This window comes from Schistocerca gregaria, chromosome 7 (genome assembly GCF_023897955.1).
Source record: "Schistocerca gregaria isolate iqSchGreg1 chromosome 7, iqSchGreg1.2, whole genome shotgun sequence".
In the NCBI taxonomy this organism is placed as follows: Eukaryota; Metazoa; Arthropoda; class Insecta; order Orthoptera; family Acrididae; genus Schistocerca; species Schistocerca gregaria.
Window position 1 is genome coordinate 181,377,992 of NC_064926.1, and position 13,853 is coordinate 181,391,844.

Genomic DNA, 13,853 nt, shown 5'->3' on the forward strand with positions numbered 1-13,853 from the left:
AAAATGTCTATGAATCCTAAAAACACTACTTGCTATAAGTTCATATAAACGCAGTCAGCAGCACAACATACATATTATCTTTATTCTTCAAGGAAATCCTCTACAGAATAGAAGGAGCGACACATGAAGAAACTCTTCAGTTTATATTTGAAAGCATATGCATTACTGGTAAGATATTTGAATTCTTGTGATAGCTCACTGAAAGTGGATGCAGCAGCCTATTGCACGCCTTTCTGCACGAGAATAAAGGAGATGCGATCCAAATGCAGATTGGATTTCTACCTAATATTAACCGAGGTAAAGCTGTTTATTCTTGGGAGTAAGTTAATATTTCAACCGCAGAAATAATCCTTGAAATGTGATCGTTAATTACCAATTAATTTCCATTAAATCACCAGCCAGTTGGATACACTTCTGCCAACGTTGAACAAGTTTCCTGCACTCGTCGCGGAAGTCGACACCCTGCTTCCGCAGCCACAGAGTCACAGTTATTTCAACGTCTCATCAGAAGCATCTCCTGTCACAGTTGAATGGAGAAAGGCGTCATCTTCATTCTAGTAAAACGAGAGGAGTTCCTGGCAAATTTCAAGTCTGTACGCTGTTCAGGGTAAACATCCGGGGTACCCATCGTGCACAGATCTTCCGATAGCCAAGCAAAGCAATAATGTGACCCTCACGTTCTAGTGAATTCTGGGTATTTAGATACATAGTAAACTTTCGTGGAAAGTGGAAAGTCCACTTGTTAAAAGTCTTAATGCTGCCATTTTTGCCGGCCGCGGTGGTCTAGCGGTTCTAGGCGCGCAGTAAGGAACCGCGCGACTGCTACCGTCACAGCTTCGAATCCTGCCTCGGGCATGGATGTGTGTGGTGTCCTTCGGTTAGTTAGGTTTAATAAGTTCTAAGTTCTAGGCGACTGATGACCTCAGATGTTAAGTCGCATAGTGCTCAAAGCCATTTTGAACCATTTTTTTTTTGAGCTGCCATTTTTACTATTAGAACAGTATCTAAAGTATGTGATAGTTCGACATAAAAGGAGTCTGTTAACAAGAAACGACATTAAAGAATATATATATATATATATATATATATATATATATATATATATATATATATATATATATATATATCATGATGATGAAATTAACAAGATTCTAAACATGGACTTTCCATGAAAGTTTACTATGTATTCTGTCCATACTCATCCTAACTACACGTCCAGCAAACCTTGCCCTTTTGAGTCTGATTTCCCCGGATATTGTTCTCATGTTCCGGTACAGTTCTTCGCATCCACCTCTTTTGGGACCTAGTATTTTCTCTTTTTTTTCTCTCTTCTTTCTCTAGTTGTTCTGCCGCATTTCCTCCTAGTCTCATCGTCTCAGCAGCATATAATACTGCATTCCTCACCTTTGCCTTGTAGTGCCTTATCTTTGCCTCTGTAGATATATTCTTTTTATTGTATATCTCTGTCGTGATGCAGAAGGCTGACATCATCTTCTTTATCCTCTCTGTTATTCCCTCCTTGCTCCTGTTCCTTCCTGTTATAAATTCTCCCAGGTATTTAAATTAGTCTACCATCTCCATAGTGCCTTCCGATGATTTCCAGTCCGCAGTGGTATTTAATGTCTTTGTCTTGTTATAGCCGATCCTCAGTCTCATCTTTCTGGCCAGCTTACTTAAGTTGTCGAGTTGTGCCTTTGCGTCTTCTTCCGTCTCACTTACTATTGCTATGTCGTGTGCAAAGGCTAGGCAGTCCACTTGAGCCCTATTGTCCTTTTTCTCCCCCAAATGGGTCTTTGGTATTCCCATTTCCTCGTTTATTGGTCTCCACTGCCTGATCACTTCGTCCAGTGCTATATTGAACAACAATAGTGACAACCCATCTCCCTGTTTAACACCAGTCTCGATCTCAAATTCTTCTGACAGTGCTCCTCTGAATTTCACCCTTGCTTTTGTGTCTGACAGAATTTCTTTTATGAGTTCTTGTGTAGTTCCATCAAGTCCTCTGTTCTTCAGGATCCTTACAAGAGTCTGTCGGTTAATGGAGTCGTATGCCTTTCTAAAGTCCACGAAGGTTATTACTGTCCTTTTGTTTTTAAGGCCCTATGTTCTATCAGTTGCTTCAGGATAAATATCTTTTCTACACAACCTCTTCCCTTCCTGAATCTCGCTTAGTAGTCGCCAACTGGAATTTCTACCTATTCTTCTACTCTCTTGAGCAATAGTTTTGACAGCGCCTTGTATCCGACCTCTACAAGCGATATTCCTGTGTAGTTGTTTGCATATCTCTTCTCCCTCTTCTTATGTATTGGTACTACAGTTGCATTCTTCTATCCTTCTGGCAACTTCTTTGTTCTCCAGATCTGGTGAATTATGTTGGTCATGTTGTCTATTGCTTTGTTGCCTCACCACTTTATCATCTCGGCTGCTATACCATCTTCTCCAGCTGCCTTATTATTCTTTAGATCGCCTATGGCATGTGCGACTTCCTCCCTGGTTGGAGGGCGTGGCTCTCTCCTCTTTTGTGCAGACCCCAGTTCCAGCTCTTCTTCAGGTGGTTCATAGTTCAGCAGGTCCTGAAAGTTCTCTGCAAAAATCGACAGTTCTCCTTCGCACTAACAGCCAGCTCCCCTTTCTTATCTGTTATAAACAGTTCTCTACCCTTTTATCAAATCAGACTCTTTTTGAATTTCCCAAAAAAGTGTCTGCTATTGTTTTTCCTGAAGTTGGTCTTAATCTCTTCCAGTTCCTGCTTCATCTTCTGTCTTCTGGTCCATCTTATATATAACAACTGTTTGAGTATAAAAACTTTTTACCACTAGAAATTCGTACGTCATGGTCTGAAAGGCGATTCACCTTTTTTATTAACAGAATGTCCACCTAGTAATGAAGAATGAATAAAAATATTGTTTATAGTTGTGCTACTGTTCCCCTGCACTCTGACTCGAAAAAGTACAGTCTGAATCAGATTATATGAAGTTAGTAGATCTTCCAACATCCTGTTTCTTGCACAGTAACATATAAAATTAATATTGAAGTCACTTAATACAACTAATTTTGGGTACCTCATAAAAAATAAACCAAGAACCCCTCTATCTTGAGCACAGAAGCCAGAGTTAGGAGACCTGTAAATAACCATAATTGAAAGTTTAGTTTCATTAAATTCAAATATCCCTGCACAAAATTCAAATACCCGTTAAGTGCTGTGCTTCGATACATATAGCGGCTCAAATTTGATTACTATGTCTTACGTACATTGTCATTTCCCCAGTCCGCCACGAAATTGTTGAAAAACAGCCATGTAATCTGTACCCTGGTAAAGGAAGCCTCTGAATTATCGCAGTATTTAAGTGGTGCTCTGATATACCTGTAATGTCAGAGTCAAAATTTATAAGCAGTTTATGTCTTATTCCTCTTAGGCTTTGATGAAATATGCTATTTTCTTTAGTTCTTAGATGGCTGACTTTCTCTGAAAGTGGTTCTTTTGTTAGAGAGACTTCCTATAAGTAGAGATACCTGCCAGCTGACTTCGATCTAAAAACTGTGCAGCTCTAAGACCAACTACTACAGGAATTTTCCAATGAGTGATCCCACTACTGCCTACCATACTGCCACCTATAAGATTTTCCAACCCCTTCCCCCACCCCTTTCCATACCTACACTTTGTGATCAAAAGTATCCGGACACCACACCGAAAATAACTTACAAGTTCGTGGCGCCCTCCATCGGTAACGCTGGAAATCAATGTAGTGTTGGCCCACCCTTAGCCATGGAGACAGCTTCCACTCACGCAGGCATACGTTCAACCAGCTACTGAAAGGATTCTTGAGGAATGCCAGCCCATTCTTCAGGGAGGTGCTGCACTGAGAAGAGGTATCGTTGTCGGTTGGTGAGGCCTGCCACGAAGTCGGCGTTTCAAAACATTCCGAAGGTGCTCTATAGAATTCAGGTTAGGACTCTGTGCAGGCCAGTTCATTATAGGGATTTTATTGTCGTGTAACCACTCCGCTACAGGCCGCACATAATGAACTGGTGTGTTGAAAGATGCAATCGCCATCCCCGAATTGCTTTTCAACAGTGGGAAGCAAGAAGGTGCTTAAAACATCAATTTAGACCTGTGCTGTGATAGTTCCACGCAAAAAAACAAGGGCTGTAAGCCCCCTCCATGAAAAACACCACACCATAACACCATCGCCTCCAAATTTTACTGTGGGTATTCCACACGCTGGCAGATGACGTTTACCGGGCATTCGCCATTCCCCCACTCTGCCATCGTATCGCCACATTGTATATCGTGATTCGTCATTTACACATCGCTTTTCAATTGTTCAATCGTCCAGTGTTTACGCTCCTTACACCAAGCGAGGCGTCGTTTGGCATTTACCGGCGTGTGGTGTGGCTTATGAGCAGCTGCTCGACCATGAGATCCAAGTTTTCTCTCCTCCCGCCTAACTGTCACAGAACTTGCAGTCGATCCTGATACAGTCTGGAATTCATGCGTGATTGTCTGGATAGATGTCTGCCTATTACACATTACCACCCTCTTCAACTGTCGGCGGTCACTGTCAGTCAACAGACGTTGTCTGCCTGTACACTTTTGTGCTGTACGTGTCCCTTCAGGTCTACACTGCCCTATCACATCGGATACCGTGGACCTAAGGATGTTTAGGAGAGTGAAATTTCGCGTACAGACGTATGACACAAGTGTCACCCAGTCCCCTGACCATGTTCGAAGTCCGGAGTTCCGCGGAGCGCCCCATTATGCCCTGTCACGATGTCTAATGACTACTTAGGTCGCTAATATGGAGTACGTGGCAGTAGGTGGCAGCACAATGCACCTAACATATAACGGCCTGCCAATTTTTAAGTAGAAATCAGTCAGTAGAACACAACGATCTGTCCATCTGCGCTACCTGTCAGACATAGAAATTTCCTCTCCAACGTTGTAGGTATGTGCATCCGGGTTCTCAAACTGTATTAAATAATTTATGACGAATTTCATTAGTCAAATGTGTGTTGTGACGGGAGAGTGAAAATGCCTATTTCCGTGAAGAGGTACTTAGTACTCGCTTCTGCGCAATGGGAACTTTCTTTATAAGTGATGAGTTACCTCAGAAAATGATTCTGTACGACATTATTGCGTGCAAATATGCCAAACATGTGCGGTGGTTGATATGTTTCTTTCCAAGATTATCATTTATACGAAGAGCAAATTAGCTGAACTTCATTGTTTGAGAAGCTCAATAATATCTCCCTCCAGTTCTAATTTTCGTTAGTATGTACACCAAAGTCTTTCTTACACTCCACCCTACTTACCGACTCCTGCTCGTGTGCTACATCAACTGTTGGTATGACTCTACTTGTTGTTCAGAACTGAACGTAGCGTTTTCGTTAAAAAAAATGGTGAGAATCCATTTTCCGAGGGCAACTTAATAATTCTTTGGAAAATATCATTTACTAACTCTTCTGTTGCTATCTCTGCAATGCAGTTTGTTATAAAGTGATCATTTTCTTTCTTTTCAGTCTTAACTTAATCAGCGCTCCGTGTTCCCTCACTTCATGAAAGTGATTTTCGGGATTTTGTGCTGTGCTGTTTGAAGGCATCGAACTGTTTCACTTTCTCAGTTCAGCCCTGGCCTTACCTCCACTTGTTCCAAATAATCCATAATTAACTGTTCCTCTCGTCTGTTAAGTTTCTGTGATACATTGCACTAACACTTTGATATTTCTTATATCACACTATACATTAAAAGATAATGAGTATATGATGGAAATGTAGCTATTTAGTTTTCGAATTTCTGGCCGAAGTACACGCCAGGGCGTAATTTCGTGTCCTGTACTCACTAGGGTCCTTTGCCCTGTGGTACAGAGTTGTAAGCTACACTACTGGCCATTAAAAATTCTAGACAACGAAGATGACGTGCTACAGACGGGAAATTTAACAAACACGAAGATGATGTTGTGATATGCAAATGATTAGCTTTTCAGAGCATTCACACAAGGCTGGCGTCGGTGGCGACACCTACAATGTGCAGACATGTGGAAATTTTCCAAACGATTTCTCATACACAAACAGCAGTTGGCCGGCGTTGCCTGGTGAAACGTTGTTGTGATGCCTCGTGTAAGGAGGAGAAATGGGTACCATCAAGTTTACGACTTTGATAAAGGTCGGATTGGAGCCTATCGCGATTGCGGTTTATCGTATCGCGACATTGCTGCTCGCGTTGGTCGAGATCCTATGACTGTTAGCAGAATACGAAATCGGTGGATTCAGGTGGGTAATACGGAACGCCGTGCTGGATCCAAACGGCCTCGTATCACTAGCAGTCGAGATGACAGGCATCTTATCCGCATGGCTGTTACGGATCGATTCCTGAGTCAACAGGTGGAGACGTTTGCAAGACAACAACCATCTGCACGAACAGTTTCAGGACGACGTTTGCAGCAGCACGGACTATCAGCTCGGAGACCATGGCTGCGGTTAACCCTGACGCTGCATCACAGACAGGAGCGCCTGCGATGGTATACTCAACGACTAACCTGGGTGCACGAATGGCAAAACGTCATTTTTTTCGGATTAATCCAGGTTCTGTTTACAGCATCATGAAGGTCGCGTCCGTGTTTGGCGACGTCGCGGTGAACGCACATTGGAAGCGTGTATTCGTCATCGCCGTACTGGCGTATTATCCGGCGTGATGGAATGGGGTGCCATTGGTTACACGTCTCGGTCACCTCTTGTTCGCATTTTCGGCACTTTGAACAGTGGATGTTACAGTTCAAATGTGTTACGACCCGTGGCTCTACCCTTCATTCGGTCCCTGCGAAACCCTACATTTCAGCAGGATAATGCACGACCGCATGTTGCAGGTCCTGTATGGGCCATTCTGGTTGCAGACTTCTGCCCTGGCCAGCACATTCTCTAGATCTCTCACCAATTGAAAACGTCTGTTCAATGGTGGCCGAGCAACTGGCTCGTCACAGTACGCCAGTCACTACTCTTGAGGAACTGTGGTATCGTGTTGAAGCTCCATGGGCAGCTGTATACGCCATCCAAGTTCTCTTTGACTCAATGCCCAGGCGTATAAAGGCCGTTATTACGGCCAGAGGTGGTTGTTCTGGGTACTGATTTCTCAGGATCTATGCACCCAAATTGCGTGAAAATGTAATCACATGTCAGTTCTAGTATGATATATTTGTCCAATGAACACCCGTTTACCATCTGCATTTCTTCTTGGTGTAGCAATTTTAATGGCCAGTAGAGTATTACTCGTAATTAGTGGTCTAGCTCACGGCTGCTAGTAACAGCGGCTGCTGTGCAGCCGAGCCGTGGACGGCGTCTCTGTCTGTGGAGTCCGGCTGGCGGCAGCTCACGGAGCGCCCCGAGCCGCCCGCCGGCCACCTCTCCTGCCTGGACGGGCTGCGCGCGCTCACCTCCGCGCTCGTCGTCTTCGGGCACCGCGCAGACGCCTTCACATCCGGGCCGCTCGTCAACGCCGACGAAATCGAGACGGTGAGTACGGCCAGCTGCCGCGTTTGCCGTTTCCCGATCGCATCGGAGCTGTCGACTCTACGGGAAACGGAAGATTTTCAGCTGAATCCATGCATATTTCAGAAGCAAATATATAGGTACGTATGTTCCACATTTCCTCCTACACCACTGGACCTATTTCAGCAAAACTTGGTAAACACATCACTTACTGTCTGGAAAGAATCGCTTCGGGGAAGGGTGTAAGAGTCACCTAATTATCAAAGAGGTGGGGATGGAGGGCAACAGAAGTGTTACTCATCCAATATTTGAGAACGAGAGCAACTAGTGACCTGTAACTAACTTTACCCATAATTTCAAACCTTTACAAAACTTTTTATCGTTGACAACTCCTACAAAATGATGAAAGTAAAGAAGAGTTTATTGCTTATCACATTTTCGCTATTCGCTGCCGAATTAGGCATGACGTAAAAATTTATTACTTCCTTTCTGCTTAGTGTATTTGCGACATAGGTCGCAGACAGTATCCATGTATGCTGCTGAATGTCCGAACAAAATTATATCGTTTTACGACTCATAGTTCAGGAAATATGACGTCACAAACATTGACCTGAGTGAAATCGAGACTGGAGAGCGGAATTCGCTAGAGATGCTGGTGAACTAGGTGCGTAATATGTCATATATATGTGTAATGTATGTGACATATGCGTAGGCTGCCTAACCTACAGGTAGAAAGCTCCTCCTGAACATTTGGATTAATTTCATTCAAACTTGGTACACATACTGCGTACTCTCTGGAAAGAAATACTGTGTGGTGAGAACCAGCAAAATCCTGTTGGGTTATGGTGATAACGTGGAGATTGAAGGAGGCTGGAGGAGAAGGACAGATAGAGAGGGGGACGGAGTAGGAGATGTACTGAGACAGGAGGAGGTGGAATTGGACGGAAATAGATGAGATACACAGAGAGGAGAAAGGAGATGAACAAAGAATGAAAAGAAAAAAATAGAGGAGGAAGATATGGACATAAATGGGGAGGGGGCTAGGAGATGGAAAGAGAGAAGTAAAGGAGGAAATGTACAGATAAAGGAAGACACAGACAGAGAAAAGACAGATGGGGGGGTGGGGGGAAATTGGGAGGAGGAATTGGACCAAGACGAGGGGAAATGGAAACAGAGAGACAAAGGGAAGAGGTGAACAGATAGGGGAAACAGGAGGAGTTGGACAGAGATAGGAGGGAAAGATGAACGAAGGGAGGAGTGAGGAGGAGACGCACAGAGAAAAGGAATAGAAGGAGATGGACTTAGCGTGTGTGAGGAGGGAATAGAGGGGGAAGAAGAGGTGGACTTAGAAGGGGAGGAGGAGGTGGACAGAGGGGAACAGCTGATAGAGGAAGGTAGAAGCGGATGAACAGAGAAAGGAAAGAGGAAGTGATGGACACAGAGAGATGTGCGGAGCAGATGGATAGAAACTGGAAGAGGAGGAGATAGACTGAGAGAGGGGGGAAGGAGGGGAATGACAAATAGAAGACTGGAGGAAATACAAACCGGGGCAACGCTGGGTACTCAGCTAGCAGTAGGATAAAGTTGTTGTTTGCATACCCATTTGCTGACGTATTGAGTGTTTCCTTTCGTGTACGTATCTTCGGCCGACGTTTGTTCAATGATGTTTGTGATGTTTCGCCAGCACCAATACCTGGCATTTCCAGAGTTCCCTACTGGTGGTGGACTGTAGCCGAGCCGTGTCTGGAGATTATATGTATTTCCTGCGCCAATGTCTGAGGGCCTTTCCCTGGTAATTAGCTATCTGGTTCTCTTCTTTTTATCTGCAACAGTCGTTTCATGCAGCACAGCAATCCAGAGTCCGTTTGTCTTGAGGTTTTATTATTTCTTATTATGTTGCGTGTTCTTCAACTTAAATGTTAGTTTCTGTGAAGAGCCCTTCGCCAGACGTTTGTTTGACGATTTTTCTGACTTTTCACCAGCGCGATTGGCTGACATTGTCGAAACTTAACCCTCCATTGCTCGTGATGGAGGTTGAAGACGGAAGCCAACAGGCAATATCTGAAAAGTAGCATGTTGATTTTTAAGAAATAACATGTACATGGTGTCCTAGAAGTACTGAGGACGGGAGAGGAATGATCGTTTGAAGCAAAAGAACTATAGTAAAGTTGGGCTTTAAAACGCATACATGAAGAGCTATCAGCACTTCTTCATCTTGGATACTTTGAAACCAATCGCGTATACTGCAAGCTTTTAGTTTCATATATTTGGGGTAAGGCAGCTTGGAACACAGTTAACAAGGGCTCTAAAACCAATATCCTACCACCTATGAGCCCTTGTTCCGTTGAAGAGATATGTCTATATTAACGAATTGAACAAGTTCTTACTGCTCTTAAGGTTGTCGTCAATGAAAGAGAGAGTGATATAGACAGCAATATTGCGAATGGGATTTTCGTATGCACGATAAATACATTCCCACGAAAATTTCCCTACTTCTTAGTTCCTCTGCGTTACCACATATGACGTGGCACTGATGCCATTTTTATTAAGATTGCAGTAAACGTGAGGTGCCTAGTTGCTTCCACCGACCTGAGAGGAATGCATTAGTTCTGCATAACGTTAATCAACGCGCAGTCTTCTATAGGTGTTGTCCCTTGTGCAGTAAACAGCACTTAGTAGTGAATACGTTAGCCTGAGACTGTAATAAACTCTTATGAGGAACTGGTATTGTATAAATAATTAAGTATCGAATAAATTTGTTTATATGGCATGTCACTCGCTTTTCATTAGCAGAAGACGAGAAACTGCACAATTGCATTCCACTTTAAAGAATCACAAATAATGGCCGTTCTTCACATTTTCATAGAAGATGAAACTGTTAATGAACTGCGTATTTCCCTATTTACTATCAAACTGTTCTCAGTTACATGTCCAAAGACTCAGAGACTATTAATTCAGTTCTTAACAGAAACCGACCAAGTCGGACAACTCTCCAGTACTCCGAGACTGCCAAACCGACTCTGGTCTTACAGCCGAACCACTTCGCCCGCAATCCATGTTAACCGCCATCCCAAGATCCCCGAAGTGCTTCGTTTGCCTTTTTATTTAGCTGTTTTTATTATTCTGCTCGTAATTAACACTTCTGAAACAATGAAATGATAGCCTGCTGTTGAGAGATAATTTCATATGAAACGGAAATAAATTCACTGTTTAATTTTTCTAATATTAGTAACAGAAATTTATCATTATGGCCCGCTGTTTCCGCACGCAGCAGCCAATCGCGCAGGAGGACCACAATTTACGCTGTTCAAAAATGGTTCAAATGGCTATGAGCACTATGTGACTTAACGTCTGAGGTCATCAGTCGCCTAGAACTTAGAACTAATGAAACCTAACTAATCTAAGGACAGCACACACATCCATGCCCGAGGCAGGTTTCAAACCTGCGAAAGTAGCGGCCGCTCGGCTCCAGACTGTAGCGCCTAGAACCGCACGGCCACTCCGGCCGCCATTTACACTGTCCTCTCACTATACACGTACATGATAAACTATCTGTCATCGGTACCTCACACCACATTACATCTTCCGACAGATGCCTTCTCAACTGCTCCACGAAAAGCTTCTTGTAGCAGAATATGATGGCTGTACAGCCAGAAATATTACAGGACATGCAATGTTTAAGGGACTCTTTTTCTATTGTGGTCCTTACAACCATCTTTCAAAAGAGCGTGCAGTAGATGAGATTTGTATCACAGTATCTAAGGTCAAGAAATGCTCATACCTTGCAATATATTCATTTTATCGCTCAATTTTACTAAATATTTTTGCTTCGAAAGTTCGGTTCTATTGTATACTTGAAAGTTAATCATTCCTCTAAGGATACCCTGTATAATTACACAAAACCAAAGCTTAATATCTTTTGCGAGGATCGTTCCAAACGTGAACTACACCGGTCTTTTTTACGTGGGAACTTCATTGCTAAAAAGAAGTACACCACGGCATCATGAACTATATATATTGCACCATTTTTCGACATAGTCGCCACAGACAATGGGACATCTCTCATAGCGTGCAACCAGTTTGCATGAACCACTCTGGTAAAACTCGGTGTCCTACGATGCCAGGAACTGTCGCCCAGCCTGCTCCACCTCAGCATTGGGATCGAAATGACGTCGCGAGAGTGCAGCTTTCAATGGAGAAAACAAGTGAAAATGCGGTGGGTCAAGATCGGCTCTGATCTTCACCCGGTGTCAGACTTGCTGTATGTGGTTTCGCTTTGTCGTCCAAGAGCACAACACTTTCTTTCAAGAGCTGGTCCCTTTAGTCGAATGGTTGACCTAACTTTGGTGAGGGTATCGCAGTACCGTGCCACATTGATGGTCTCTTACTGCAAGATATCAAGGAGAATCACACCTCTGCGACGCAGAACACTGTGGCCGTAACCTTTCCTGCGGAGGGTGGTACTCTAAATTTTTTCCTCACAGGTGAGCTGCGGTATAAGGTTCTTGGGTAAAGTGGTGCACCCATAACTCATCCACCTTGATGTTTCTGAACAAGAATTAATTTCCACCTCTCGTGTACAGCATCAAGTGACAGATACTGATTGCCATACTTGCACTCTTGTGGTCTGAGTTCAGGTTTCTCGGCACCCATCATGCAAACACTTACCAACACATCATGGATCATGTCATGGACCTGAGCACAGCCAGTACGCAGTATGGAGGCTGACTCTGTTATGTTGCTGTCCGCTAGTACTCTTGTTTTCGCCTGTGGTTGTGGAGAGGCACTCACTTAGACCTTCATCCTCCACACTCTACCTTCCTTCTTTAAACATTCAACGCCAGTGAGCAACTACTTGACGAGACACAACAATTTCACCAAACACTATTCTGTAGGCATTCGTGGGTGACGTACACACCAGTCCCACTTGCCTATTTATACCGGATAACAGCGCGTATTGCCATTGTCGACCACATTGTCAGAACACGTCCGTCAGCCATCGTGATGTGTACTCGAATAACTACGGTGTGCTATTCCTGTCTCTCGTTAGACGCCCTGTGCATTCGTTATTCCTCCTTTGCTGACGGCATTTCCGTTGTCGAACCAGGAACGAGTGTGCACTCTTATGGAGTTCGTTTTTGTCGCCTGGCGTATCATATTCTCTTTCAAAAACAATGACGAAACTTACATTCGATACGAACTTCGTATTTGATTTACATAGCCATTTACGAAAATTTTTGTCATACCATCGTCGGGTAGTCTTTCGAATACAGCTTTAACTCATAACTTGGTATAACATGCGTTGGCTAAACCCATCTTTCTTTAATGCCAGCTATCAGCTCCGTTAAGCTTTGGTGCTTGTTACCATAGATTATGAAACGACACATTAAAAGTAGTAGAAGACTTTTGATATTTGCAAAGTAAACCAAATTGCAATACCGGAAATAAAGAGGATATAAACTGCGAAGTGGCAATAGAAGAAAAATTCTCTGGAGCAGGAACATATTTTAAAATCATTCGTGTGGAAGTGTTTTCGGAAAGTATTTATGTGGAGTGTGGAGTGAAACATGGACGATAAACAGTGCAGACGAGAAGATAATAAAAGCTTTTAAACGCAGTGCTACAGATGAATGCTAAAGGTTATACTGCTAGAGTGGAAACAAATTTGTGGTAGAACTTGATAGAAGAAGGGATCGGTTGATGAGACATAGCCAGAGGCATCAAAGAATGGTTGATCTAGTAAAGGAGGAAAATGTGGAAGCCAAAAAGTACAGAAAGGCGTATTAGGTCTAATGCTGCGCAGGAGGCCAGGACGAGATTTGAGGAGAACCTAGTCACGTGACGTTCCCAAGTACTCTCTTCGACATGGCGAAGGGAACTCCATCATCTCGACACAGCAGCTATTTCTTACATGAATGCTCACGAGGGTAAAACAGAACAATTCAACGGGAAGAAAGAATAAATACTGAGAGAACTGCTAGACTGCATTTGATTAGCATTGTTCTGAAGATGGTATGTCAAGACGGCAGTTAAGTAATAAGGGACATCTCGAGTTAACATTATATCCACGACATTAACGCCGAATGGACAAATTTGACGACGGATCTGTAGTTGCCTCGTAGTAGGGAAGTCTCTGGCATTCACTAATTGCTACCCCTGCAATTTACTCCTGGTTGGAACGTAAATAGCGGCAAGTATTTATTCATAAGCGATTTAAAAGAGTTACATGTTTGAACCTGTTACTGTCCTTCAAAGTAGTCACCACCGTTGTGTAGAACCCGTTGCCAGCGATGTGTAAGGCGTAGTATGCCGTTAGCGGAGCGTGCTCTGTTGATGGTGCGAATGTAGCGGTCTACTGCCTATCGAATGT

The 13,853-nt window shown here is 43.4% G+C and overlaps 1 protein-coding gene across 1 annotated transcript in view; it reads left to right on the top strand.

Moving 5' to 3' along the window:
- Positions 1 to 13,853, top strand: part of LOC126281222 (O-acyltransferase like protein-like) — a 289,646-nt gene that overhangs the window by 188,470 nt on the left and 87,323 nt on the right. The window contains exon 5 of the mRNA XM_049979974.1: positions 7,317 to 7,507. Coding sequence (XP_049835931.1) covers positions 7,317 to 7,507 — 191 coding nt within the window. The remainder of the gene's footprint in view (positions 1 to 7,316; positions 7,508 to 13,853) is intronic.